The sequence below is a fragment of the Thamnophis sirtalis genome, unplaced genomic scaffold (genome assembly GCF_051295495.1).
Source record: "Thamnophis sirtalis isolate CommonGarterSnake01/CBP01778 unplaced genomic scaffold, rThaSir2_p1.2 scaffold_1, whole genome shotgun sequence".
Taxonomy (NCBI): domain Eukaryota; kingdom Metazoa; phylum Chordata; class Lepidosauria; order Squamata; family Natricidae; genus Thamnophis; species Thamnophis sirtalis.
Genome location: NW_028261381.1, coordinates 25,455,446 through 25,481,362, shown reverse-complemented (window position 1 = coordinate 25,481,362; position 25,917 = coordinate 25,455,446). Strand labels below are relative to the sequence as shown.

The window sequence follows — 25,917 nt, the reverse complement described above, 5'->3', positions numbered from 1 at the left end:
AATAAAATAAAATAAAACAAAACAAAACAAAACAAAACAAAACAAAATAAAATAAAATAAAATAAATAAAATAAAATAAAATAAATAAAGTAAAATAATAAAATAAAATAAAATAATAAAATAAAATAAAATAAAATAAAATAAAATAAAATAATAAAATAAAATATAATAATAAAATAAAATAATAAAATAAAATAAAAATAAATAAAATAGAAATAAATAAAATAAAATAATAAAATAAAATAAAATAATAAAATAAAATAATAAAATAAAATAATAAAATAAAATAATAAAATGAAATAATAAAATAAAATAATAAAAATAAAATAAAATAATAAAATAAAAATAATAATAAAATAAAAACCATGTCTAATCTCCCCCTTTCAAAAACTTTAAAGGAAAAAAGAAAGTGCTAGGAGCTCTAATCATACAGGTTTTGCCACATGTGTGTCTTGCCTCTCCCCCCAAAATAGCATCTCTAACATCTTTGTGCAGACAGATGGGGGGGAAACTGCTGAATTGTGTTGAGATGAGAGGTAGGATTGCTTCCTCGTGTGCTAAAAGCAAAACTGACAGGAAAACTAGCCTTCAGATAAACATGGGCTTTTCCACAGAATTTTGAATTGCCAGCTACATTCCAGAGACTCATTTTGATCTGGAGCTCATTAATGAAACAGTCACATTGTCTTTTCCTTCTTTCTCTAAAATACTGCTGGCAGGATAACAGGGCCTGCTTGGAGAACCAGTCTGAAACTTTTCTTCAGAACGTGTCTTTGTTTATACGCAGGCACAGCAGTTAGACTTCCCCATTGCATCAAGGTACATTTTTTAAACAGTGGCTTTTTAGATAAGCCACATGTTAGGCAACATTCCAGCTTCACCCTAAGCGGTAGGCCACAGTTTACAAACTACAGGACTATAGCACAAACCAAAGAAACCACTTTATAGCTTACAGCGATGTGTGAATTCATGCAGTAAAGGCTTGCAAAAATTTTCTGAAATCTTCAGGGGAGAGGGAGGGAGAGGGAGCGAGTAAGGGAGTGAGGGAGGGAGAGAGAGAGAGAGAGAGAGAGAAAGAGAGAAAATAACAGAAAGGAAATTGTTATGTCAGCCCATTGCACACCATTTCCTGCACAACATAGGATGCTCAGTATCATTTATTACAAAGCAAAGGACACTAGTCATTGGACCTACTCCAAGAATTTGACTGAAGAGCAAGGCATAGAGAGGGTTGACTGCCCCATTGACGCCTGCCCCAAGAGATCCGAGCACCATATAGTGCCATTCTGGAGCGTTGTACTTCAAAATCCTGGTCACGTTAGCAGGTGCGACTTCTTCCTCAACCTTTTCATGAATCCGTTCCTTTGGAAAAGGAAAGAGAGAAACATTAGTATTCATGACTGTTACTACCCGAGGAAAAAAGCAAATGGCTCTTCATCACCGCCCTCCCCCCCACCCTGCAATTTTTCCTCAGGATGAAATCCAAAGGAGAGGAGAAATAAGGAAAGCAGCTTGCAACATTATGATGCAAAGCCTTTGCCTCTTTTCTGCACACGGGGTCATCTCCCACACACATACATAAAAGGGTGAGGATGTGAGATAGTGGCACAATGCTGCTTTCATTGTTTTTATGAAAGCCTGCAGACCAGCAGACATCTCTGCTTCATTATAGATCTTTAGATTTTGAGGGAATCACCTGGCAGTATTTCTAACAAAGGCGAGGTTATCAACATGGATTTTGGCAAGAGCCCCCCCCTCCCCGTTTAAGTGCAGCCACCAAGAAAGCCTTTTCTTTGTGCTTCCCCACCCAGCTTCCTGGAACCAACCTAATGCAGACCTTTAATATCACCACAGCCCCTTTACAGTCAAATTAATAGTCATTGCAGCACTTACAGGAACAGGGTGATATTTTATCCCAACCTGTAACGCTCAAATAATCTTGTCATTGCTACGTTTGAACCAATTACATTTTCCAAAGACTCTTCATTGGAGGCCTCCAGAAGAGCGACTTGCAATCATTTGATCCCAACAAAAGTATCACTGAGGCCAGGTGTGGTGTCATGAGATGAGAAGCGACCCAAGGAACATAAAACAGAAGCTTCTCTTGGTCGTGCGGTGACTCTGACTGACCTTGATAAATGGTCTTCCATCTTCTTCAAATGGTCCTCCATCTTCTTCATAGTGAGATAGGCTACATTTGTGCTCTGAATAAGATCCTACAATTGATCCTGGATGGTCCGGGACTAGGTTGGACAACTGAGATCTGGAACGCTGTCGAAGAGATGCTCTACAAAACAGAGAAAAGTCCAATCACACTCTTGTCTGTCTCGGGAGTTCAGGAAATGATGCATTCATCGTACAATTTTATTATATAATATGAAATGCCACCATGAGCTTTGTTCTGATGCCACTGTTATTCTAATTGCATCTGATACTTGAGATTCATGGTTCATTTTAAGTCATCAGCTAAGAGCCGTGGTGGCACAGCGGTTAGAATGCAGCACTGTAGGCTACTTCCGCTGACTGCCGGCTGCCAGCAGTTTGGCAGTTCCATTCTCACCAGCTCAAGGTTGACTCAGCCTTCCAGCCTTCTGAGGTGGGTAAAATGAGGACCCGGATTGTTGGGGGCAATAGGCTGACTCTATAAACCACTTAGAGAGGGCTGTAAAGGCACTACGAGGCGGTATATAAATCTTGGCCTAAGTGCTATTGCTATTGCTATCCAGAGATCCAGAGTATCTCATTTTCACCCAATTAAGTGACAAAAATTCCTCAAGGCCAAAAAAAAAGGTTAATATTCCTGAGGAATCTACTTGGTATGGCAGCAATCCCCAATTCCCCCCCACCCCAGTTTTGCGCAGAAACCCGGATAAAGTAAGGGACCTTTCCTAAAAAAGAAAAAAAAATGGAGGTACTGCATCTACAAAAGATCCAAAGTACCTTCCCCTTTCACTATTAACCAACCAGACAATGTCGGCTGGCGGCTCCCCAGGGGAGGGCCTTCTCTGTAGCCGCTCCAACCCTATGGAATGAACTACCCCCAGAGATCTGGACCCTGCCCACTCTCATGGCCTTCCGAAAGGCTATCAAACCTGGCTGTTCTGGCAGGCCTGGGGCTGTTGACCTCATGACTGAGGTCCAGCCCCGACTAGATTGAGTGCATGATGTGGTTTTTAATCTGTCTTTCTCTGTCTTTTTTAATTCTTTATTTTTAAAAAAATGTATTTTCTGTAAGCTGCCCGGAGTCCTTCGGGATTGGGCGGCCTATAAATTTATTAAATACTAATACTAATTATACATAGTGCACACAGTCTTAATATTTATGGCCTGAATTCATGATATTGGTATAAATGATTTTTTTAAAGTTCCATGTCTCTCACACAACTGCAGCTTAAGAGAGGGTTTAAAAAAAACCCCTCTAAAATCCCCGTTGTCTAGGTGTGTAGGGAAATTGAGAAGGTCAGGTTACCATATCCAGGGGGAGAAGACATCACACTCTCTACCATTTCTTGGGCCAGGGCTCCATCATCCCAAAATAAAACTTTCAGATTCCCCCAAATAAATTAACTTTTTTTAAAAATCTTTAGAATTGGGGTGTCTAAAACATGATATAATTTGAGTTATTTTGATCGTTGAAAATATAAAAGGATTTCTGATCTACAATATTTTTGTTTGCTTTCAAGGCAATGCCAATATATAGGTTATATACTGTCATTTTTTCATCCTTATATGTCCTAGATCAGTGTTTCTCAACCTTGGCAACTTGAAGATGTCTGGACTTCAAGTCCCAGAATTCCCCAGCCAGCGAATGCTGGCTGGGGAATTCTTGGAGTTGAAGTCCAGACATCTTCAACAGCGGTGGGTTTCGACCGGTTCGCACCGGTCCCTGCGATCCGGTTGGTTGCAGAACCCGGAAGTAAGTAACTTCCGGGAACGGCGACGCCCCCCCGCGCCCGCGCGCGCCCGCACACCTGCGCCCGCGCGCGCCCGCACACCTGCGCCCGCTCCTTACCCGTTTTTTACGAATTCTGCGCTTTCCACGCATGCGCAGAACGCATACAGCGCCTGCGCGATCCTCCAGGAGCAGCTGGAGCATCGCGCAGACGCTAGTACGCATGCGTGTGCTGCATGCGTGCACGCGCGCGCTGCATGCGTGCACGCGCGCGCTGCGTGCGTGCGCGAGGACACCCCCAGCCTCGTTCCAACCGATCCGGTTGGAACGGGGCGAGAAACCCACCCCTGATCTTCAAGTTGCCAAGGTTGAGAAACACTGTCCTAGATCTAGTATTTTTCCAATTCCTTTCCTTTTTCCTTTCCGATGGTCCAAGAAGAATTCAAAGGAAATGCAGGATGTGGGTAGGGAAAAACCAGACACTTTTCTTGGGATAGTATTTTCTGCAAAATAAGACTGAACTCCACACCTGACATCCCCTTCAACAATATCATCAAATGGAAGGGAGGGGATCCATTATTACCAATATTATCTTTATTCAGAACCAGAAGCTTCTGCTTCAGCACTTGTAAAGAACAAAGAGAATTTCAACACTACATTATTTATAGCCATCGGTGTGGATCTACTTCCTTTTCTAATGGTTTCGAACCTTCACACAGGTAGGTGTTATCAAATGTTTTTTTGCCATATGTTCTTGTTTAAATTCAAAGATTACTTTAGATCGATCAGGCTTACCGTAAGCTTGCTTGATAGCTTCCCCTGCTGAAAGGCTGCCTTTTTTCAAGTATTGCTGTAAATACAATAATAGAAGATTCATGACAACAATCAAAGGTAAGAGAATCCAAGAGAGAGAGAGAGAAATATATGGTCACGTTACATGAACATCAAGCACATCTGTTATAAGACTGAACGTGCTTTTTTCAGGAGGCAACTGGACTTTCTTGTTTTTTATTTTATTTTGAAGACATTTAGCTTCTTATCCAAGAAGCTTCTTCAGCTCTGACTGGAAGGTGGGTTCACCTGACCATCATCGGGTTAGAGATGAAGAAGCTTCTTGGAAACTGTCATGCCCCGGCATATAACTTTTATACACTGTTGTTGTTCTCTAGCCCCATCTAGTGGCCAGAGGGATAAATATGCCCTTACATGCGATTTTTATATACTGTTGTTGCTCTCTAGTCCCATCTAGTGGTTGAGAGACAAATACCAAGTATATTATTTGAAGCTGACCCCACCCATTTTACCCATCAGCCCGCACTCTCAAACCGAGTGCACGCTGGGAAGCCAGACTCCATTTCCTTTAGCATTTGGAGAAGGCAGAAGCACAAAGAAAAATTTCATCTTAAATCTGTGGTACAGATTAAGGACAAACCCACATGCTGTGAGATTTAATTTGCTTGTATTTATTCATTGTTATGTTCAGCAGTAACTCAATACTGCCTATCTTGTATTTGGGTCTCTATATATGTATCCCTATTTTTCCTAGTTTCACCAAATCCTGTTCTTTCAATAAAACATTCAGATCCACACGGTCTGTTTTATTGGAGGATAGGTGGGTTTAGCTGCATGTTGAGCTGCAGACAGACCAGAGGTGGGTTCCTACCAGTTCACACCAGTTCGGTAGAACCAGTTCGTCAAATCTACCGAACCGATTAGAATAGGTTCTACCAGTGGACCCAGAAAGCAGGCCACACCTACAGAAGAGGTTCCAAAAATTTTTGAAACCCACCACTGACACACACACACACATACCGACAGACTCACACAGAGAAAGAAAGAGAAAGAAAGGAAGAAATAAAAAAAGAAAGAAAAAGTGAGAGAGAGATGAAAGAAAAGAAGGAAAAAGGGACAGAAAAACAAAAGGAAGGAGAGAGAGAGAGAGGAGAGAGAGAGAACACACACATGGCCGGCAAGCCACTCCCACCAGGTCACATGGCTGGCAAGCCACTCCCACAAAGGAGGCCACACCCACAGAGTAGGTTCGAAAAATTTTTGAAACCCACCACTGAGACAGACTAATGTGTAGTGAGGGCAGAACAGAAATGCCTTTTTTTAAAAAAAAAGAAAGAAAAAAGTCCAGTTGCCTCCTGAAAAAGCACCTTTTGGGACAACCAGAACCTGGATGACTGAGAAGCTCCATAGACCGAACATTTATGTACAGTACTTAACACTTGCATTTCAAGCCTTGTCATTCTTCTCTGATCATTTAAACAGTTGATAAGGCCCCTTCTTAAGCTCTGCTCATTTGGCATCTCATCTCTTCTCCATGCGGGAATTTTCATAACCTACAGCAACGCTGAACTTTGCAAAGGAGTGTTAAAGAGACCAATTGTCCCATGCACTTACAATTGTGTGAAACCCCGGAGCCGGTCATCTAGCTCCTCACCAGGTGCAAGGAAATGCTGTTCTTGGTTGCATCATTTCATGTTGCAAGAAGCCAGTTGGGTCTATTTGAGCCCACCCCTTTACCAAGCTATCATGACCAACTCACCACAAGAAAGTCAAGAGGAAAGTTAATCCAATGCCACTTACTCTGGGACAAAAATATTTTAAATGGAGAAAGCTTTTTTCCTCCATTCTAAAATGGAACAGCCTGGCAAATTTGCCTGTTTTAGAATAGAATAGCAGAGTTGGAAGGGACCTTGGAGGTCTTCTAGTCCAACCCCCTGCCTAGGCAGGAAACCCTACACCACTTCAGAAAAATGGTTGTCCAACATCTTCTTAAGAACTTCCACTGTTGGAGCATTCACAGCTTCTGGAGGCAAGTTGGTTCCACTAATTAATTGTTCTAACTGTCAGGAAATTTCTCCTCAGTTCTAAGTCTCCTTGATTAGTTTCCACCCATTGCTTCTTGTTCTACCCTCAGGTGCTTTGGAGAATAGCTTGACTCCCTCTTCTTTGTGGCAGTCCCTGAGATATTGGAACACTGCTATCATGTCTCCCCTGGTCCTTCTTTTCATTAGACATACCCAATTCCTGCAACCGTTCTTCATATGTTTTAGCCTCCAGTCCCCTCATCATCTTTGTTGCTCTTCTCTGCAATCTATCTTTGATATTGTTAAATAAAGCCCTTTTCCAATGACATAGCTGATAATAAATTTCAACACACAAGGAGGAACCCTGAGCAGATGGTTCTAAGGTGCTGCTAGGGATGCTAATGAACAGGTAGTTGTTAGCAGCAGTCAGTCTGCCTTGTGAGCCTCTGCACCAACCAGATCCTGCACTATAAATGTAAGTAGTTGGAGATGGGTTATCATTGGACAAAGGCAGCTTTGGGGGCACAGTGATTAGAATGACTATTGCAGGCTAATTCAGCTGATTGCCAGGAGTTCGATCCTGATCAGCTCAAGGTTGACTGAGCCTCCCATCCTTCCGAGAGCGCTAAAATGATGACCAAGATTGTTGAGGAAAACATGCTGACTCTGTAAACCACTTAGAGAGGGCTGTAAAGCATGATGGAGCAATATATAAGTCTAAATGCTATTCCTGTTGGGAAGGGAAGCACTTTTCGGAACATTAGATGAAGACAAAAAAATGCTTTAGAAGAACTATTTCATGGATTTTGTTACTGGACATATGCAGCAAACTCTGCCTGAAGGTATCTGTATGTTTCTACAAATCGCTGTATCAATTCTTTATAGGGCTTGTTGCATAGTAGTAGAGCCATGTGTTACATGCACAAAGCTAAAGTTTCAGCTCTAGGCATCTTCAATTAAAGAAAAATGGGAGGCTTTTAAGTCCCTTGAGAGAGTTAATAAACCCATGTTACACCTATCCTCCGCGAGCTGCACTGGCTACCTATTAGTCTCCGAATCCGCTTCAAGGTGCTGGTCGCTACCTATAAAGCCCTACATGGCATCAGACCTGGGTACCTGAGAGACCGCCTCCTGCCGATTACTTCTCTCAGACCAATTAGATCGCACAGGTTGGGTCTCCTCCAGATTCCATCTGCCAGCCAATGTCGGCTGGCGACTCTCCAGGGGAGAGCCTTCTCTGTTGCAGCTCCAGCCCTCTGGAATGATCTCCCTGTTGAGATCCAGATCCTTACTACCCTCCCGGCCTTCCGCAAAGCCACCAAGTCCTGGCTGTTCCAGCAGGCTGGGGGGAGCTGAGAAGCATCTACCTCCATAGAAATTGTGAATGTTGGTTTTGTTTTTAATATGTTGTCTTTGTCTTGTTCCCCCCTTTCCCTTGTCTTTTGTAAGCCACCCGGAGTCCTCCGGGAGTGGGCGGCATACAAGACAAATAAATAAATAAATAAATAAAAATAATAATAATAATAATAATAATAATAATAATAATAATAATAATAATAATAATAATATCAGAGTATTATTATAATTATTATGGCACACTGGGTGCTATTCCAAAAGCACTGGAATTACATTTAAAACAGTTAAAAATTGACAAAATCACCATCAGTCAAATGCAAAAAGCCGCACTGCTTGGATCTGCACGCATATTACGAAAATACGTTACGACATCCTAGGCCCCTGGGTGGGGCCCGACTAGTAACCAATGCCAAATCCGGCGAAACAACTGGCCGCTGTGATACAATTGAATAATAATATCAGAGTAAATAATATCGAATACAGTACAGGAAGAAATTGTTTGAACCTAAAGTGGACAGCTTCCTTGGTTATGAAATATGCAAAGTCTAATTCTCTGTGGAACCCCCCAAAAAATAAGAATAAAACTTAAGCTTCATTAATAGAAAGTTAATTCTTTGAGTGAGGAACATCAAAGATACAGAATCAGGTACTTGCTTTGCATTGATGTTTCCATAAGGGCCTTGTCGCCTTGGGTTTGCAACGTTACTAGTGTGAAATACACTCCTTTCCGTTCGATCAGCTCTTCGTGTTTTCCTCTTTCCACAGCTCTTCCATGCTCAAACCCAATAATGACGTCAGCAGATTTCACTGAGGACAAGCGATGAGCTATGGAGATTGCGGTGCGGCCAAAACGAGCCTACAGCGATGAAAGGAAGAATTTTGGAGGTGCACCATTCATGAAAGCTCAGCCTATGCTTCTGTCACCCCAGAGCAGTGGTGGGTTCCTACCAGTTCAGCCTGGTTCAGCCAAATTGGTAGTGGTTTGGTGGCATGGGTCGTTGGAACTAGTAGTGACCCAGGTCTGCCACCTCCCTCCCCGAACCAGTTCTCCCAGTGGTGCCATACGCACTGCCATCTTGTTTCTGTGCATGCGCAGAAGCCTTTTTATAGTATTGCGCATGCACGCACCACACGTATCAAGCATGCACACTCTGTGCAACCACGAGAGAACCGGCAGTAGGGGCTGCCAGAATCCACCCCTACCCCAGAGGATGGAATTAACCTTAACTGATTGGTTTCTCTCTACAAGTCTGGATGCTGTATATAAATGTCAAAAGATTCCTCAAAGCGACATGGGGACTGATGTGCCATGTCCAGGGGTGGGTTCCTGCCAGTTCTAACCTCTTCTATAGAAGAGGTTCCACAAATCTACAGGGCCGTTTAGAACCGGTTCCAGCTCCCTCCCCCCACCCGTCCACACATCATCAAGATGAAGAGCGAGAGGAGGAATTCTGGGAGTTGAAGTCCACAAGTCTGTCAAGTTTGAACACCCCTGGGGATTTTTTTTCTAAAGAGTTAGGGGTGCAAGGGTCTTGTAACTTGACAGCTTTAAAACTCGCATGCTTCAAATGCCAGAGTTTCTGAGCCAACATTTTGGTTGCTAAACAAGAGCGTTGTTAAGTGAGTTTCACCACATTTTACAAGTTGGCCACGCACACCCAGTCACATGACTGACAAGCCACTCCTACTCGGTCAGAAAGCTGGCAAGCCAATCCCATCCAGTCACATGGCTGGCAAGCCACTCCCACAAAGCAGGCCACACCTACAGAAGAGGTTCTAAAAAAAATTGAAACCTCCACTGGCCATGTCACATATTAAAAGTTACTGTTAATAAAAGCAAAATATCTACAATAAACCTTTGTGGCCCGAATACTTGAACTGTGTTATTCTCTGAACCAAAGTCCTAGCGTTGACGGGAATTGTTCATTCGTTCTCTGGCAATGAGGTAGGAAGGCATTTCCCCTGAAAGAGCAAATCCAGGATGTGGGAATGTGGGCTTCACAGTACACCAGATGTGGTACTATCCAGAAGCTTCGATGTGTGCAGAATACAATGGCTAATGTACCAGATGACATTTGCCATCACAGCCTTGTGACACCCATGCTCAGTCATAAAATAGCTGCAATAGCTAGAAAACAATAGCTGGTGTTCAAATCAGAGTGAAATGCTACTGGTTCGGGCCAACTCGCACAAACCAGTAGTAAAAAAATATGCTTTTAAAAAGTTTTTAAAAGGTTCTGACAATCAGCTGTTTGTTGGAAACTTTTTTTTTTACTTTTTAAAAGCATTTTCCTACTTCCTATTTTCCTGAACTGATAGTAAAAATGCTTTAAAGAAGTAAAAAAAAGGTTCAGACCATCGCATGGCACAGTTGATTGGCACAGCTGATCATGTGTGAGATTGGGTGTGAGTCAGTTGTGTAGCTTTTGTGTTATTTTTCTGTAAAGTGTGATAGTTTGTTTTTGAGCTCACTGTGACTTTGTAAGATTCTTGCTTGTTGCACCAAGCCATGCCCACCCAGTCACATGACCACCAAGCCACACCCACCTGGTCACATGACCACCAAGTCACACCCACCTGGTCACATGACCACTAAGCCACACACCCCAGTCACATAATCACCAGGCCATGACAACCAAACAAAGGCCAACCAGTCACATGACCACCAAGCCACACCCACGCGGTCACATGACCAAGCCACACACCCCAGCCACATGACCACCAAGCCATGCCCACAGAACTGGTAGGGAAAAAGTTTGAATTTCACCACTGGTTCAAATCCCCAAGAATTCCAAGGGAGGTGTGAGCAAGGACATTCATTCACACAGATCCCTGTTTGGGAACCTTGTATTACTCAGTGCTGAGATGGGCACCTTCCATGGTTGCTGGGGCACAGTTTTTCCTATCATTTAAAGGCTCTGTGATCTACAGAAGGAAGATGACACTGCAAAAAAAAAAGACTTCCACAGTACAGTTTTTGGAGGTTGGAGGCTACAGAAACGGTTATTGCCAAATCTTCCTCTACATTTTCGTTGTAAGAAGATAAAGCAATCCCGTAGTCTTCCCTTCCCCCTGCTAATTTCAACCTAATTTTCCTCTGTTGTTTACCTATATCTGTTTCAGAATTTAAGTTTCCATAAAGTTGGAAAATCAGTTAACAGAGAAGTCCACCTGGATAGGTGCGAATGAATTAATCATGTTTAAAATAAAATAAAATAAGCAGTCTTACTGAATCCCCAATTAAATCCACACGGAGTATTCTACCCTTCTTTCTTAATAACACAGCTGTTTCTGGGTGATTGCAGTTTTGAAACACTGCCTCATATCGGGTTCAAACGAAGAATGTTTTTAGAAAAACAAGGTCTGCGTGTTCAGCATTTGCACGCCAATTTTTGAAATGTATTTTAAACAACAATAATCAAGTATTTCCAGGACGTAACTTAGAGAGTAATTTGATGGAACTGTAGCAGACAAAGGAGGCAAATATATCTGTCCTTTTTTCAAAATGATAAAAACTCTTCAATACAAAAGCTGTAGAGGAAGTAAAGGACTACTTCTTTCCCTATACTGATACTCTCCTTCCGTTTCTCAGCCAACCCTCTTTTGAAAATGAGGCTTGCAGAAGCTTCAGGAGATCAAAGGTAGTTGCTACAGAGAGCAGCATTCAATTTTCCAGCAAATCTGTAACAAATGTGTACATTAGTAGGAAACTGCACAGAGTTTCCTTACCTTAAGCAAAGCTATAGATGAAAACAGAAGAAGGTTTTAGAGAAAAATCTGATTGCAAAACCTGAATGGGCCAGAGTGCTTGCCCCGCTAATGCAGGGTGTGAAAAAAAAACCATCAAGTGAACTGATCTGAATAGCTCTACATACTTTTTGCCAGCATCTCTGAAGCTTCAGATACTGTCCTGCCACCCATTCTTACTGAAACCTAGTTCTCTGAAAACTGCAAGCCCATCTGATGGACAGTGAATGCATGTGAGGTTTAAATTTTTTGAAATGTAAGGTAGGACCACACTTGGAACACTGCATCCAGTTTTGGTCGCCACGATGTAAAAAAGATGTTGAGACTCTAGAAAGAGTGCAGGGAAGAGCAACAAAGATGGTTAGGAGACTGGAGGCTAAAAGATATAAAAAACAGTTGCAGGAACTGGGTATATCTTGTTCTATGAAAAGAAGGATGAGGGGAGGCATGATAGAAGTGTTCCAATATCTCAGGGGTTGCCACAAAGAAAAGGGAGTCAAACTATTCTCCAAAACACCTAAGGGCAGGACAAGAAGCAATGGGTGGAAACTAATCAAGGAGAGGAGCAACTTAGAACTAAGGAAAAATTTGCTGACAGTGAGAACAATTAATCAGTGGAATAGCTTGCCTCCAGAAGTTGTGAATGCTCTAACACTGAAAGTTTTTAAGAAGATGTTGGATAACCGTTTCTCTGAAATGGCATAGCGTTTCCTGTCTGAGCAGGGGATTGGACTAGAAGACCTCCAAGGTCCCTTCCAACTCTGTTATTCTAAAAAAAGAAATATACCTCTGTCATTATTTTTAAACAAAATTTTATGGAGTTCCAGCATGCCCACAGGCCCTTCTGTTCGCAAGAGCTGCCGTGTTTATTTCAAAGGAAGATTGTAGCGATCAACAGCTTGTGTGCATTGGAGATAAGGCAAAATCTAAAGAAAATCTACCATGTTCATTTTATGCTGTTGTTCCCAAAAGTCTTTAGATGAAATACTGTAAAGCTGCCTCTCTACAGGTTTACTCTCTCTGAAGGTTTACCATCACTACAATTAAAGTAAGGTAAAAGTAAAAGTTCCCCTCACACATATATGCCAGTCGTTCCCGACTCTAGGGGGCATTGCTCATCTCCGTTTCAAAGCCGAAGAGCCAGCGCTGTCCGAAGACATCTCCGTGGTCATGTGGCCGGCATGACTAAATGCCAAAGGTGCACAGAATGCTGTTACCTTCCCACCAAAGGTGGTTCCTATTTTTCTACTTGCATTTTTACATGTTTCGAACTGCTAGGTTGGCAGAAGCTGGGACAAGTAGCGGGAGCTCATTCCATTACGGGGGCACTAGGGATTCGAACTGCCGAACTGCCAATCTTTCTGATCAACAAGCTCAGCGTTTTAGCCACTGAGCCACTGCATCCTCTACCACAATTAAAAGAGGGCTCAAATTCATCGATTATGCTAAACGATCATTTAAATTGAATAAAACAGAATAGTTGTCATCACAAACTTAACTAAGCTATAAATCATATTTACAAAACATGATGTCTGGATTCATACAGTGGTGCGGTGGCCTAGAGGTAGAGCTCTTGCCTCACAATCAGGAGGCTGTGAGTTCGATCCTAGGAAGAGGCAGGTATTTTTCTCTCTGGGCACGGTGAGATTATATCTGCCATGTATAACTCTGCATTGGCGATAGGAAGGGCAGTAAGCACTCAGCTCCATTCAGTTGCCCATACTCCACCCCACAAGGGATTATGGGGTCATTAAAAGATGATGATGTTATCTGAATTCATATAGCATGCAAAGAAGGGGGGGAAATCCAGCAGGTTCTGACAGGTTCTGGAGAGGTAGTGGAAATTTTGAATAGTTCAGAGAACTGGCAAATACCACCCCTGGTTGGCCCCAGAGTGGGGTGGGAATGGATATTTTGCAGTATCCTTCCCCTCCCACGCCCACCAAGCCACACCCACAGAACCGGTAGTAAAAAAAAAAAATGAATTTCATCACTGATGCAAAGACAAAGCTAGGCAAACCACATGCTTAGTGCACTGTAGGAAATTGGCCAACATCTGCCTACGTGGCGGATGGAAAAGTCAGAAAGAAATTCCTACTCCTCATCCGAGACTCCAACCAGTTTACCATGTTAATCCTAATGTTATATCCCAGAGCTGTTGTTAAAAACCAGGGAAAAGAATCACCTCTGTTTGTAAAAGAGGCCATACATAATACATAAAATAACATAAATACAAGGAGAGGGGAGGCTTAGCATTACCAAATTGGGATTTATACGCATCAGCAGTAACAATAACATTGGTGAAGGATTGGATAGAGCTAAAGAATAAAAGAATTTTGACCTTAGAAGGCCATGATTTGCAAGCAGGCTGGCATACTTTCCTATGGGATGATAAAAATAAAAGACACAAATACCTTCAAAATCATTTAATCAGAAGAGCATTATTGCAAAAATGGCTCAAAATAAAAAAATCCACTATGTGAAAATCTCGAATTGGGTATCACCGATAGAAAGGACGACTCACCCAAATTTTATAGACTAGAACAAAATGCTAAGATACAGAGACTTAATTGATAGACAGGGAAATTTAAAAACAATTGAAGAATTGGCAGATTAGAACATGAAAGTTGACTGGCTAACTTACCTCCAAATCAAAACTCAATACAATAAAGATACTAAATTATATGACATTGAAACAGAACCACATGAATTGGATAAAATTATTCAAAGCTCAGATAGAAAGATAATAGGGAGACTATACAAATTCCTCCTGAAGTATAAAATGGAAGAGGAAATTGTGAAACAACAAATGATAAAATGGGCACAGAACTTTGGCTATAATATTTAATTAGACAAATGGGAAAATTTTTGGGGAGCAAACTTAAAAATGACACTATCAGTTGCATACAAGGAAAACCAGTACAAAATGTTTTACAGATGGCACCTGGCACCAACAAGGTTAGCTAAAATCTTAACAAATACCTCCCCCAAATGTTGGAAATGCGAATCAATACACAGAACATATTACCATTTATGGTGGACCTATGAGGAGGCTAAATTTTTTTGGAAAAGGATCAAAAAGTGGCTAGAGGTAATAACAGATGTTAAAATAGAATGGAAACCTGAAATTTTTTTATTAGGAATAATGACTGTGAAATATAAAAAATAAATTCAGTATTTAATATTACATATAATTATGGCGGCAAGGATTGCCTTTGCCCAGAAATGGAAAAACAAATTAATTCCAAGCGAAGATGAAATAATAAGAAAGGTTATGGATTGTGCTGAAATGGACAAACTAACAAAAGCAATCCAGGAAAAAGAGGAATCAGAATTCTACCAGATATGGGATAAATGGTATAGGTGGATGGAGGAAAGAAACCAGGATCAATGAAGGAATATAACAAAACTCAAAAAATAATAGTTATGAGTAAAATAAGAGGGTTAAGAATGGTGAAATCCAAATGAAATATAATAGAAGGGGAAATAATATAAGGTGAGCGGTATCGATTGATAATTGATATTAGAAAGAACAGGAAGCTCCTGTTCGTATTGTATTGTGTAAATGTGGTGTACGTCTAGGTTTTGTGTGTGTGTATTTTACATGTTTGTTAATAAAAAATAAAAAATAAAAATAACATAAATACATAAAATAACATTGCCAACCTTGGAAAGTGTCTTTTGCACAGTAGCCTCACTTTCATTGTCCAGCGCTGATGTCGCCATGTCCAGCAACAGGATTTTGGGGTTTCGAACTAAAGCCCGAGCAATGGCAATTCGCTGCTTCTGGCCTCCGCTCATTTGGCCACCACCTTCTCCGACAAGGGTGTCAAATTGCTGAAATCGTGGAAAGAGCAAAAAGTTACAAAGCACCTTCATCTCAGTTCCCTTAGGTCAGAGGTGGGGAACGATGCCCCCTTTATGACTTGTGGACGTCAACTCTGAAAGTTGATGTCCTCGAATCACAAAGGGGCCATCGTTCCCCACCCTTCAATCATGACTATTATGTTGAAGGGGATAAGACGGAGAAGCAGCCCTGGGATACCTGGGACATTGGCCTCCTGGTCAAAGATGGGGTGGACAAGAAGGATCTTTGCTCCATGTGTTTCATGAACCAAGGATGTGGCAGCAAGTTTTGCCCAAGAATAGAGCGAGGGAAGCCTGCTGCCAATCCTGTAACAACCCTTGCGGAATGGGAAAACACGGGTCCTAAGGGCTCCCCCCCCCGCTTTAGCTGGTCCTGCTCTTCAAATCTTTGACTTGGAAGAAAATTATCCTGGCATGAGATTTATTAATCTCTACCCTGCCTCTGCTTCAGGCCACGGCCAGTCAGAGGCCTTTTCTATAAGCCTAATTGATGTCACCCTCTGTGAGGCTGCTTGGATGGGGCCAGGATGGAGGGACTAAGATCACTCCAGGTCTGGGGGGCAGGATAAAAGCAAAATATGGGGTCAAGTCAGGAAAAAAAAGAGGTTGTTGGGCCACAATTGTATGACTCTTGGATACTAGAGGAAAAGGGCTTCCCAACTGCCACTCTCTAGCTCAGTGATGGTGAACCTTTTTTCCCCCTCAGGTGCCAAAAGTGCATGCACGTGTCCACACCCATAATTAAATACCCCCCATTGTGCCCACCTGTGCATACGTGTGCAACCCCACCGGCTGCCCCTGCGCATGCATGCATGGCTTTCCTGAAGCCTGGGGAGGCCGGAAACGGCTCGTTTTCCAAACTTGGGCCCGTTGCGCCTGTTTTTCGCCATCCACAGGATCCAGAGGCTTTCCTAAAGCCTGGGGAGGGCGAAAATGGCCTCCCCTGCCCTCTGGAAGCCTGAAAACAAGCTGGCCAGTGTGTGCATGCACAATGAAGCTGACACAGGGCAACCCCTTGTGTGCCCTCAGATATGGCTCCGCGTGCCACCGGTGCCATAGGTTTGCCATCACGGCTCTAGCCAGACTGGGCTTCATCTCCCATTAATCCCTCACTATTATGCTCACTGTCTAGAGGTTATGGGAACCCCAGGGGTTAAGTCCAATACTGGTGGTCCTCGACTTACAACCACAATTGTGCTCAGGATTTATGTTGCTAAGCAAGACAGTTCTTAAGTGAGTTTCACAATCTGTCTTGCCATGGTTGTTAAGTGAATAACTGCGGTGGTTAAGTTAGTAACACGATTGTAAAGTCAGTCCAGCTTTCCCATTGACTTTGCTCATCAGGAAAGGTGATCACATGACTCCGGGGCCCTGCAACCATCATAAAGACACACCAGTTGACAAACACCTGAGTTTTGATCACATTACCATGGGGATGCTGCAACAGTTGGAAATGCAAAAGACAGTCTTAAGTCGCTTGTTTCAGTAACTTTGGTCACTACATGAAAGGTTATAAGTCGAGGACTACCTGTATCTATGGAAAGCATCAAAGGCTGGTCTAAGATAAGGTGCTGATTTAGATCAAGTCTAACCAATTTCGTTGTATTTAAGTACAATGACAATAAAGATTATACTTATACTTATAACTCCTAAGAAATCATTCCTGAAAACAATCACAATGAGTTTTGACATATGTATTGTGTATGAGATCTGAAGGTACTATCGACTACTGGAATTCATTTTCAGTAGCATGCTTATTTGCCCAAATTCAAGCATGCATACAGTATATATATGATTGCAGATGCAAGCATCTATGCATATACACTATATTGCCAAAAGTATTCGCTCACTGCCTTTATTCGCATATGAATTTACTGTAAGTGACATCCCATTCCTAATCCATAGGGTTCAATATGACGTTGGTCCACCCTTTGCAGCTAAAACAGCTTCAACTCTTCTGGGAAGGCTGTCCACAAGGTTTAGGAGTGTGTTATGGGAATTTTTGACCATTCTTCCAGAAGCGCATTTGTGAGGTCACACACTGATATTGGATGAGTTTACGTGGCCTACCACTTCGTGGCTGAGTTGCTGTCGTTCCCAAACACTTCCACGTTCTTATAATACAGCTGACAGTTGACTGTGGAATATTTAGGCGTGAGGAAATTTCACAACTGGATTTGTTGCACAGGTGGCATCCTATCACACTTCCACGCTGGACGACCCATTCTTTCACAAATGTTTGTAAAAACAATCTGCATGCCTAGGTACTTGATTTTATACACCTGTGGCCATGGAAGTGATTGGAACACCTGATTCTGATTATTTGGATGGGTGAGCGAATACTTTTGGCAATATAGTGTATATGTATAAACTGAGGATATATATCTTCGATTTGCATGGAAAAAATACCAATAACTCTAACTCATGTTATGCATGCATGATAAAGCATAACCTTATCTGCATATCCACATACAGATTATGATTCTAAAAGAATTTTTTTCCTCCTTAATTTTTTCTCCTTTTAATCTCCTTTAAGAGCTTTTCAAGGAAAAATCTCAGGGGTAGAAGACTGGATCACCACTATTCCTTTGCCAGAAGCAACGTCTTTTCTACCATCCTTTACCCCAGGTCCAGAAGGGATAAGATGAAGCACACCGAATGGCGTGCTGTGCAAAGCTATTAAACAGAAATGATCTGATAAGTTCCACTAGATACACACATGATCATTACAGTGAGAATTGCCAACTATTAGCCACCTACAAGCAGTTCTCCACTTATGACCAACATTTTCATTGCTAAGCAAGTGAGCCATACCCAATTTTACAACCTTTTTTCTGCCACGGTTATTAAGTGAATCACTGCAGTTGTTCAGTGAATCATGTCATTAAGCAAGTCCAGATTCCCCCATTGACTTTGCTTATTGGAAGCTGGAAGGTCCCAAATGGCCGTCACATGACCTTGGCATGCTGCAAGCATCATAAGTACATCTTGGTTGCCCAGCTCCTAAATTCTGTTCACGTGACCATGAATGCACTATGACAGTTGTAAGTGCAGAACCAGTCACAAATCACTTTTTTCAGGGCTGTTACTTTGAATGGTCATTACATGAATAGTTGTAAGTTGAGGACAACCAGAGCCAAGGTGGCTCAGTGGTTAGAGTGCAGTACTGCAGGCTACTTCAGCTGACTGCTAGCTGCAGTTCGGCAGTTCAAATCTCACCAGGCTCAAGGTTGACTCAGCCTTCCATCCTTCCGAGGTGGTTAAAATGAGGACCCAGAGTGTTGGGAGCAATAGACTGACTCTGTAAACCACCTAGATAGGTCTGTAAAGCACTATGAAGCGGTATATAAGTCTAAGTGCTATTGCTATTGTATGGTAATCTATCACCCTACCTAATTTTCCCTTTTTAATTGCCTAGCAACAACTTTTAAGTTCCCCAGCAACAGCTAGGAAAACGATAAAAGTCTTGCAGAATGGTGGGTTTTTATCTTAAATTAATGCAGGGCTGAACAATCATTTCAGCCTGGCATGATATTATATGACTCCTTCTACCCGCAAACCCTTAGTAAAAATCTAGTAATATGGATATGGATGATAAAAGTTTACCCCCTCTCACCTGAACTTACATGAGATTGTAGGTAAGAGTTCTTAAGATTTAAGAAGGTCTTGAGATGCTGGTCATTTCTTAGAAGTGATCATTTAATGAAAGTAACATCGAGGGCCATGGTTGCTTTGACACTAGAGGACAACATGTCTATGAAGATTCTCAGTCATCCAGGTCATGGTTTTCCCAAAGGTATTTTTTTCACAAGAGGCAACTGGGCTTTCTGGTTTTTCTTTGAAGACATTTCCTTCTTCATCTCTGATTGGATGGCTAAAGCACCTTTGGGACAATCCTTCCATTCCCCACCATCCAGTCAAAGCTGAAGAAGCTTCTTGGATAAGAAGCGAAACCTCTTCAAAGAAAAACCAGAAAGCCCAGTTGCCTCTTGAAAAAAGCACCTTTGGCATAGTGGACAACATGTTGCCCACCCATGATTTAATGTTCTCAAACTACACAGATGTGGTGTAAGAGACAGTCTTGGAAAAGGATTGAGAAGGCATAAGATGAAGTTCCTTTTACCAGAGGCAGATCCATGATAAAATTGTAGGCATTGGCTTCTTTGGCTGCTCTGACGATGTCTTCCATAGTGGCATCTTCCCGGCCGTAGGAGATGTTTTCTGCTATAGTGGTGGAAAACAGGACCGGTTCTTGTTCCACCACTCCCATCAAAGAACGCAGCCACTGAATGTTAAGGGAACGAATGTCATGTCCATCTAGGGTAACCTGCACAATAACAGTTCATAGGTAAAAATTATGGTCACCTGTACCTTCAAGTCAACATCTTCCTCTCTTAACAGGAAGCTGCTTCTTAAAACAGCAGCACCGTACTCCATTGTGCTCCCAGTTTCGTGTCTAATACCTACATACAATGCCTGGAAGAACAGCTGTTGAGGCTTAGCTTAGATCAGGGGTGTCAAACTCAATTTCATTGAGGACCGCATGAGGGTTGGATTGGCCTTGGGTGGGCCGGGGGGGGGGCATGATCAGTTTCACATCATTCGTATCAGGGATGCCCTGTGGTGGCCCAAGTGTTCTGCCAGTGAAAACGGGTTCCCGAGCTCCGTTTTCAGCTGCAATGGCTTCCTGCAACTCTCCGCCAGTGAAAATGGAGCTCGGGGGCTGTCCATGGCCCTCATGAACTCCATTTCTGGCTACAACATCCTCCTGCAACTCTCTGCCAGCAGAAACGGGGTGGAATGGGGGTGAATACATCCCCCCCCCCCCGAGCTCCATTTTCTCTGGCAGAAGTATCATGGGCCAGTCCTTTACTGTTTCCAGGGTGGCCCTGTGGACCAGATCTAACTACCCCGCAGGTTGGATCCGGCCCCCGGGCCTTGAGTTGGACACCCCTGTCTTAGATAATTAATTTTCCATAATTTTCTTTTTATCTCATCTCTTGGTTTCAAACCTCATTTGTTCTACAGCATCTGAGTATCCCTTGCAGGGAGGTGATAATATAAGGTCTTTTTGGACACATGGCATTAGCTTCTCAATTATTTGAATTCTGATCATTGTATCGATATGCTGAAAAACCCCAGTTGTTGTCTTTAACACAACAAACCATCTACTTAATTTTTTAATACTATATGTGAGAGTTGGTTAGCAATGAAACGAAATGAAATGAGCAATGATACAATACTAGGTACCGGTATTTAGGGCGGCTGTGCAAACCAATTCTGAATTTTCCAGAGATGAATGTTCTTTTAGTGGATATTTTAATTCAGATGCAGCCTGTGAGATAATGTTACTTAATAATATCATTTACCTAGGTGGATTGGATATTAAAAGATGATGAAAAGAAGTTTAAAATATTTTTGCACAGATGGCTTGTGCCATGTCCTGGAGCACATCATAATGGATTTTTTTCTTCATTTTATCCTAATGAAGTATGGGTACCCAGCTAACTTCCTCAACAAAATCAGAGTTAGGCAAATTTTGACCTAATGAGGTTCATGAAGCTTACTGCAAAGTATTAAATTTAACTGCTCTGAGCCCTGACAGAACTACCTGTCAAGATACATTTCCCATTTTATCAAATAGCCTATTTACAGAATGTATTCTATACATATATTTAAAAATTCCATTTTTCCCAGTTTTGAAACCCTGGCATTCTCTCAAATAAATCTGAATGTGGCCTCAGTCCTCTTTGACATGTTTCAAGTCCCTGAGGTGATTTGCCCAACTACGAGATTTGGTAGAGTGGGGGGGGTACGTTCCAGTCCCTTAAATATTGTCATTTGATGGGACCTGAGAGGCATATCTTCTCAGCAGCTGTGCCTATTCTTTGGAATAACCCCTGTTCTATGAGACTCAAGGGTCCTCTACCCTTTTAGCATTCAGAAAGCCATGAAGAGATGACTCTTCCTATCAAGCGTTGGGCTAGGATGGAGGTTGAGTGAGGAAGCTGTTTGGTCTGACATCTGATGGGAAAGATGGTTTGGTTTCTATATCTGTTTGTATCTCTGTTTGTATTAGGGGTGGGTTGCTGCCAACATTACTCCCAGTTCGGCACACAAAAAAATTTGTTCCATGCGCGTGCGCATTTGTACCTAAAAAGGTCTGCGCATGTGCACAACGTCAGACAATGAAAAAAATGTACATTTTTGCAATGAAGATTTTTCTGCAGATGCACAGAACCGAAAATCAAGATGGCCACCAATAGAACCGGTTCAGGGACGTAGCAGGCCAAGTTACTACCTACTCGGCCAAACCGGTCCGAACCAGTAGGAACCCACCTCTGGTTTGTATTGATTATTATGAGCTGGCTAGAATCACTATTTGAGATAGGTGGCCATTTTAGGTGGCCATTTTAGGTGGCCATTTTAGTTTGATAAGTAAGTAAGTAAATAAATGTTATTTTGCTCTCTGAGTCCAAAGAACGGTTGTTTAGGAGGCTAAGAGCATGGCTTCATAGTAAATTGCAAACATAATTATGTAGCAAGCATTGATAGGTTTTTTCACGATTTTCCCAAAGAAAGAAATATATTAGAGTTAGGTCAAAGCCTCACCATGCCTTCTGTAGGGTCGTAGAAGCGTTGGATCAGCTGAATTGTGGTACTTTTCCCTGCTCCGCTTGGACCAACAAAGGCGGTGGTTTCACCTGGCTTGATAACCATGCTGAGATTATCTAAAATCTGGATAAGAAAGAAAGAAAGAAAGAAAGAAAGAAAGAAAGAAAGAAAGAAAGAAAGAAAGAAAGAAAGAAAGAAAATGGCATGGTGTTTGAAAAGGCCTAGCTAGGTACCCAAAATAAATCTGGAAATTATGATAATGCTGCAGAATAGAACCTCTGAGTTCTTACCTTAACATCGGGCCTGGATGGATAATGGAAGGTTACATTATGGAATTCAATTTCACCTCGGACTTTATCCAGTTTGTAGCCATCTTCTGACATACAGTCAATTTTAGGTTTCTGGGGTAGAATTAATCAGATCACTCAATTTGCTTTTTCTGAAGCTGCTTTCTTTCAGTAGCTAGTTTCACATCTCTATGTGAAGGATTTATCTTTCCTCCCTTGAACTGCCCTTGTGATAATTCCATCTCTTATTGATTTCCACCCCCAGCTTGCTTAACATTACTTAACATTTCCATGAATGTTTGGGTGGACCACCTAGTTCCTAGTTAAGGAAAGTGTCAAAGTGTTGAAACCCTAAATGAAACATCCAGGGCCCAGCCTCACCCTGGCTGGCTGAGAAATTATGGGACACATCTTCAAGCGGTAAGGTTGGGAAACACTGATTTGCACCATCCGTTTATGGCACCAGAAGAACATTTAGAAAATACAAGCAATTGTCTTGCTAGTTTATATCCTGCCTTTCCTTCAGGAAGAAAAGGTGGCACACACAGGACTTACCCCTCCTATTTTTGTTCTAGGCTTCCTGAGACACACGCTTAGTCCCAAAAACTCTCTTTTTATTTCAACGGCTGTGAATTATGTTTATAAAGAGTCTGACAGAAATCTGCACAGTCTTTCAGGGTAAGGCTGATAAGCACCCACCTTTATCTCCCTTGAAACACTGCCAAAGACCTAATTGTCCATTAGTTTTGCAAGGTCAAACGGAGCATAGAGTCAAACGGAGCTTCAGAGTTTAAACCGACCAGAACGAACAAAATTGCTTCCTGCAAAGGCTCACATCTGTTTGCTCCTCTTTATGTCTTATGGGAGGGGCCAATCATCTCAAAGCCTTACACCCGAGAATGTGGGTTGTGTGTTCCAGTGTAGAAGAGACTTGCTTAAATCAACAGCTCAGTAAGTGTGTTTATAAGAGCCGAGAAGGCGCAGTGGTTAGGGTGCACTACAGCAGGCCACTTCAGCTGACTGTTATCTGCAGTTCAGCGGTTCTAATCTCACCGGCTCAAGGTTGACTCAGCCTTCCATCCTTCCGAGGTGGGTGAAATGAGGACCCAGACTGTGGGGGCGATATGCTGACTCTGTAAACCGCTTAGAGAGGGCTGAAAGCCCTATGAAGCGGTATATAAGTCTAACTGCTATTGCTATTCTTTATATTGTTTTCTTTTCTTTTGATGCCTTCAAGCAGTGGTGAAATGTAAAAAATTTTGTCACCAGTTCTCTGTGCATGGCTTGGTGGGGTCGTGGCTTGATGGGGGTGTCATGTGACTGGGTGGGCGTGGCCAACTTTTTAAAATGTTTAAAGCATTTTTTACTACCTATTTGCCTGAACCGGTAGTAAAAAATGCTTTAAGAAGTGGGGGGAAAGGTTGAGCTGTGTCGTGCAATTGTGGGAATCTCCCCCTCCCCCCCCCACACTTTTTAAAGCATTTTTTAATGCTTTACCGGTTCGGGCGAATAGATAGTAAAAATGCTTTAATTAGTGAAAAAATAGAGGTTCCCACGATCACACAGCACAGCTGATTGTCATAGAACCTCCCTCCCCCACTTTTAAAGCATTTTTTCCTGCCTATCCGCCTGAACCAGCAGGGATAAATGCTTGCTTTAAAAAGGGGGGGGGGAGGAAAGCTTCCAACGATCTCACAGCTCACAGCTGAGCTGCACAATCCTGGGAACCTTTTTTGTTACTACTGGTTCACAGAAGAAATGACAATGGTCCCTACTGGTGTGAACCGGTAGCATTTCACCCCTGCCTTCAGGTCAGTTTCTAACTGCCTGGTCTAATGCCTGCAGTTTTCTTGGCAAGAATTTTGGGAAATGATTCGTCCTGGCTTTTTCCCTAGAGCTGAGCAAGAATGAGTGGCCGAAAAGTCACCCAGCTGGCTTTGTGCCCCGGGCATGACTTGAACTCATGGCCTCCTAATTTCAAGCCTGATGCCTTAACCACCCATCCACGCTGGCTTTGTTCAACATACAGAGTTGTCTATTTATATGCATTCCACTCTTATTTTTTGGCAAAGCAAGGAATAAAACTAATGGAATATTATTGGCTTTTGCAGCCATAGCTTGTTGGCATCTGCAGAATTATTGTGGGAAAGATTTAATGAGTGTTTTATTTTTTTTGTCCTTGCAAAATTCTGAAGGCTTGGCAGTGCTATACATATTCATTTCCTTCCCCGAGCTTCTGGCCTCCTTTTCTTTCTTATAATCACACGCCCGAGGGCCCAGAATGACTGAGTTCCTGAAACCACTTAATTTGCAAAATTGTCTCACTGCCTTTCTTGATGATCAGGTACCTTATAAAGTATAGCCCTCTTTGACAGACAGAGTGGGGCAGGCAGTGAGAAGCTGAATATTCATAAGAAAAATCACTTAGGAATGTCACTTGGATGACTGCACTCTTTGTAAATACCAAGGCAGGATACTGGTTTGCTTTAACTTGCAATCAATTTCTTTTAATCACTGTAATATTTCTCATTTGCATTCTTGGCAAAAGTTAAGCTTACATTCCTTGAAACTCTCCCAAAGCAAATCAGTGGTTACTTACTTCATCTATTGTCTCAAATATATTTGTGGCAGCCCCTCGACCTGTTGCAAAGGCTTCCAAGCAAGGGGCCGCTTGACCAAGATTTAAGGCACCTATTAGGACGCCGAGAAAAACCTGAGAAGGATAAAGTGGGGGGGGAGAGAATTAGTTTCTGCACGCCAGTACTAAATTACAATCGGTAGCTATAGATGCCCCAAAACAGTAGAAGGCAGATAAAATACTTTGTTCTTTTGAGAAATAACATCAAGGATCCTCTTCCTCTCTATCGGAAGGTAGGAATAGGAATAGAATTAAAGGGATAGAGTGATTCTTTTACCTTCCAACCTAAGGAAGCTATTTCAATTTTCAAGTCTGGGATTGGACCAGTGTTGGGTTTGTACCATAATACTGGTTCGCTCATGCGCATGAGTACTCTCTTGCACGGGCAGAGAGGTGGGTGGAGCTTCTTACCACTGCCACTATCAGTTCGGCCAAATCGGGCTGAAACGGAAACAATCCACCTCTGGACTGGACTGTTAATTCAAAGCCAAGTTTTAGAGGTCTAGAAAATACTTGGTATGTATTAAGAGAGTATGAATTGTATTATTCTATGTATTAATCTAGAACTAAGGAACGTTCCCGGACAGAATAATTAATCCCTGGACCAACTTGTCTCCAGAAATTGCGGGTGCGCCACAGTGGTGGGTTTCTATTATTTTTACTACCAGTTCGCTTATGGATGCGCGCATGCGCGTCCAG

At 42.2% G+C, this 25,917-nt stretch overlaps 1 protein-coding gene across 1 annotated transcript in view; it reads right to left on the bottom strand.

Annotated features, from left to right (window-relative positions):
• ABCB11 (ATP binding cassette subfamily B member 11) overlaps positions 1–25,917 on the bottom strand; it is an 88,638-nt gene that overhangs the window by 23,937 nt on the left and 38,784 nt on the right. The window contains exons 11-19 of the mRNA XM_087709426.1: positions 25,180–25,293; positions 22,584–22,694; positions 22,291–22,416; positions 19,802–20,005; positions 15,478–15,648; positions 8,719–8,920; positions 4,688–4,742; positions 2,131–2,287; positions 1,195–1,362 (exon numbers count right to left, since the gene is read on the bottom strand). Coding sequence (XP_087565552.1) covers positions 1,195–1,362; positions 2,131–2,287; positions 4,688–4,742; positions 8,719–8,920; positions 15,478–15,648; positions 19,802–20,005; positions 22,291–22,416; positions 22,584–22,694; positions 25,180–25,293 — 1,308 coding nt within the window. The remainder of the gene's footprint in view (positions 1–1,194; positions 1,363–2,130; positions 2,288–4,687; positions 4,743–8,718; positions 8,921–15,477; positions 15,649–19,801; positions 20,006–22,290; positions 22,417–22,583; positions 22,695–25,179; positions 25,294–25,917) is intronic.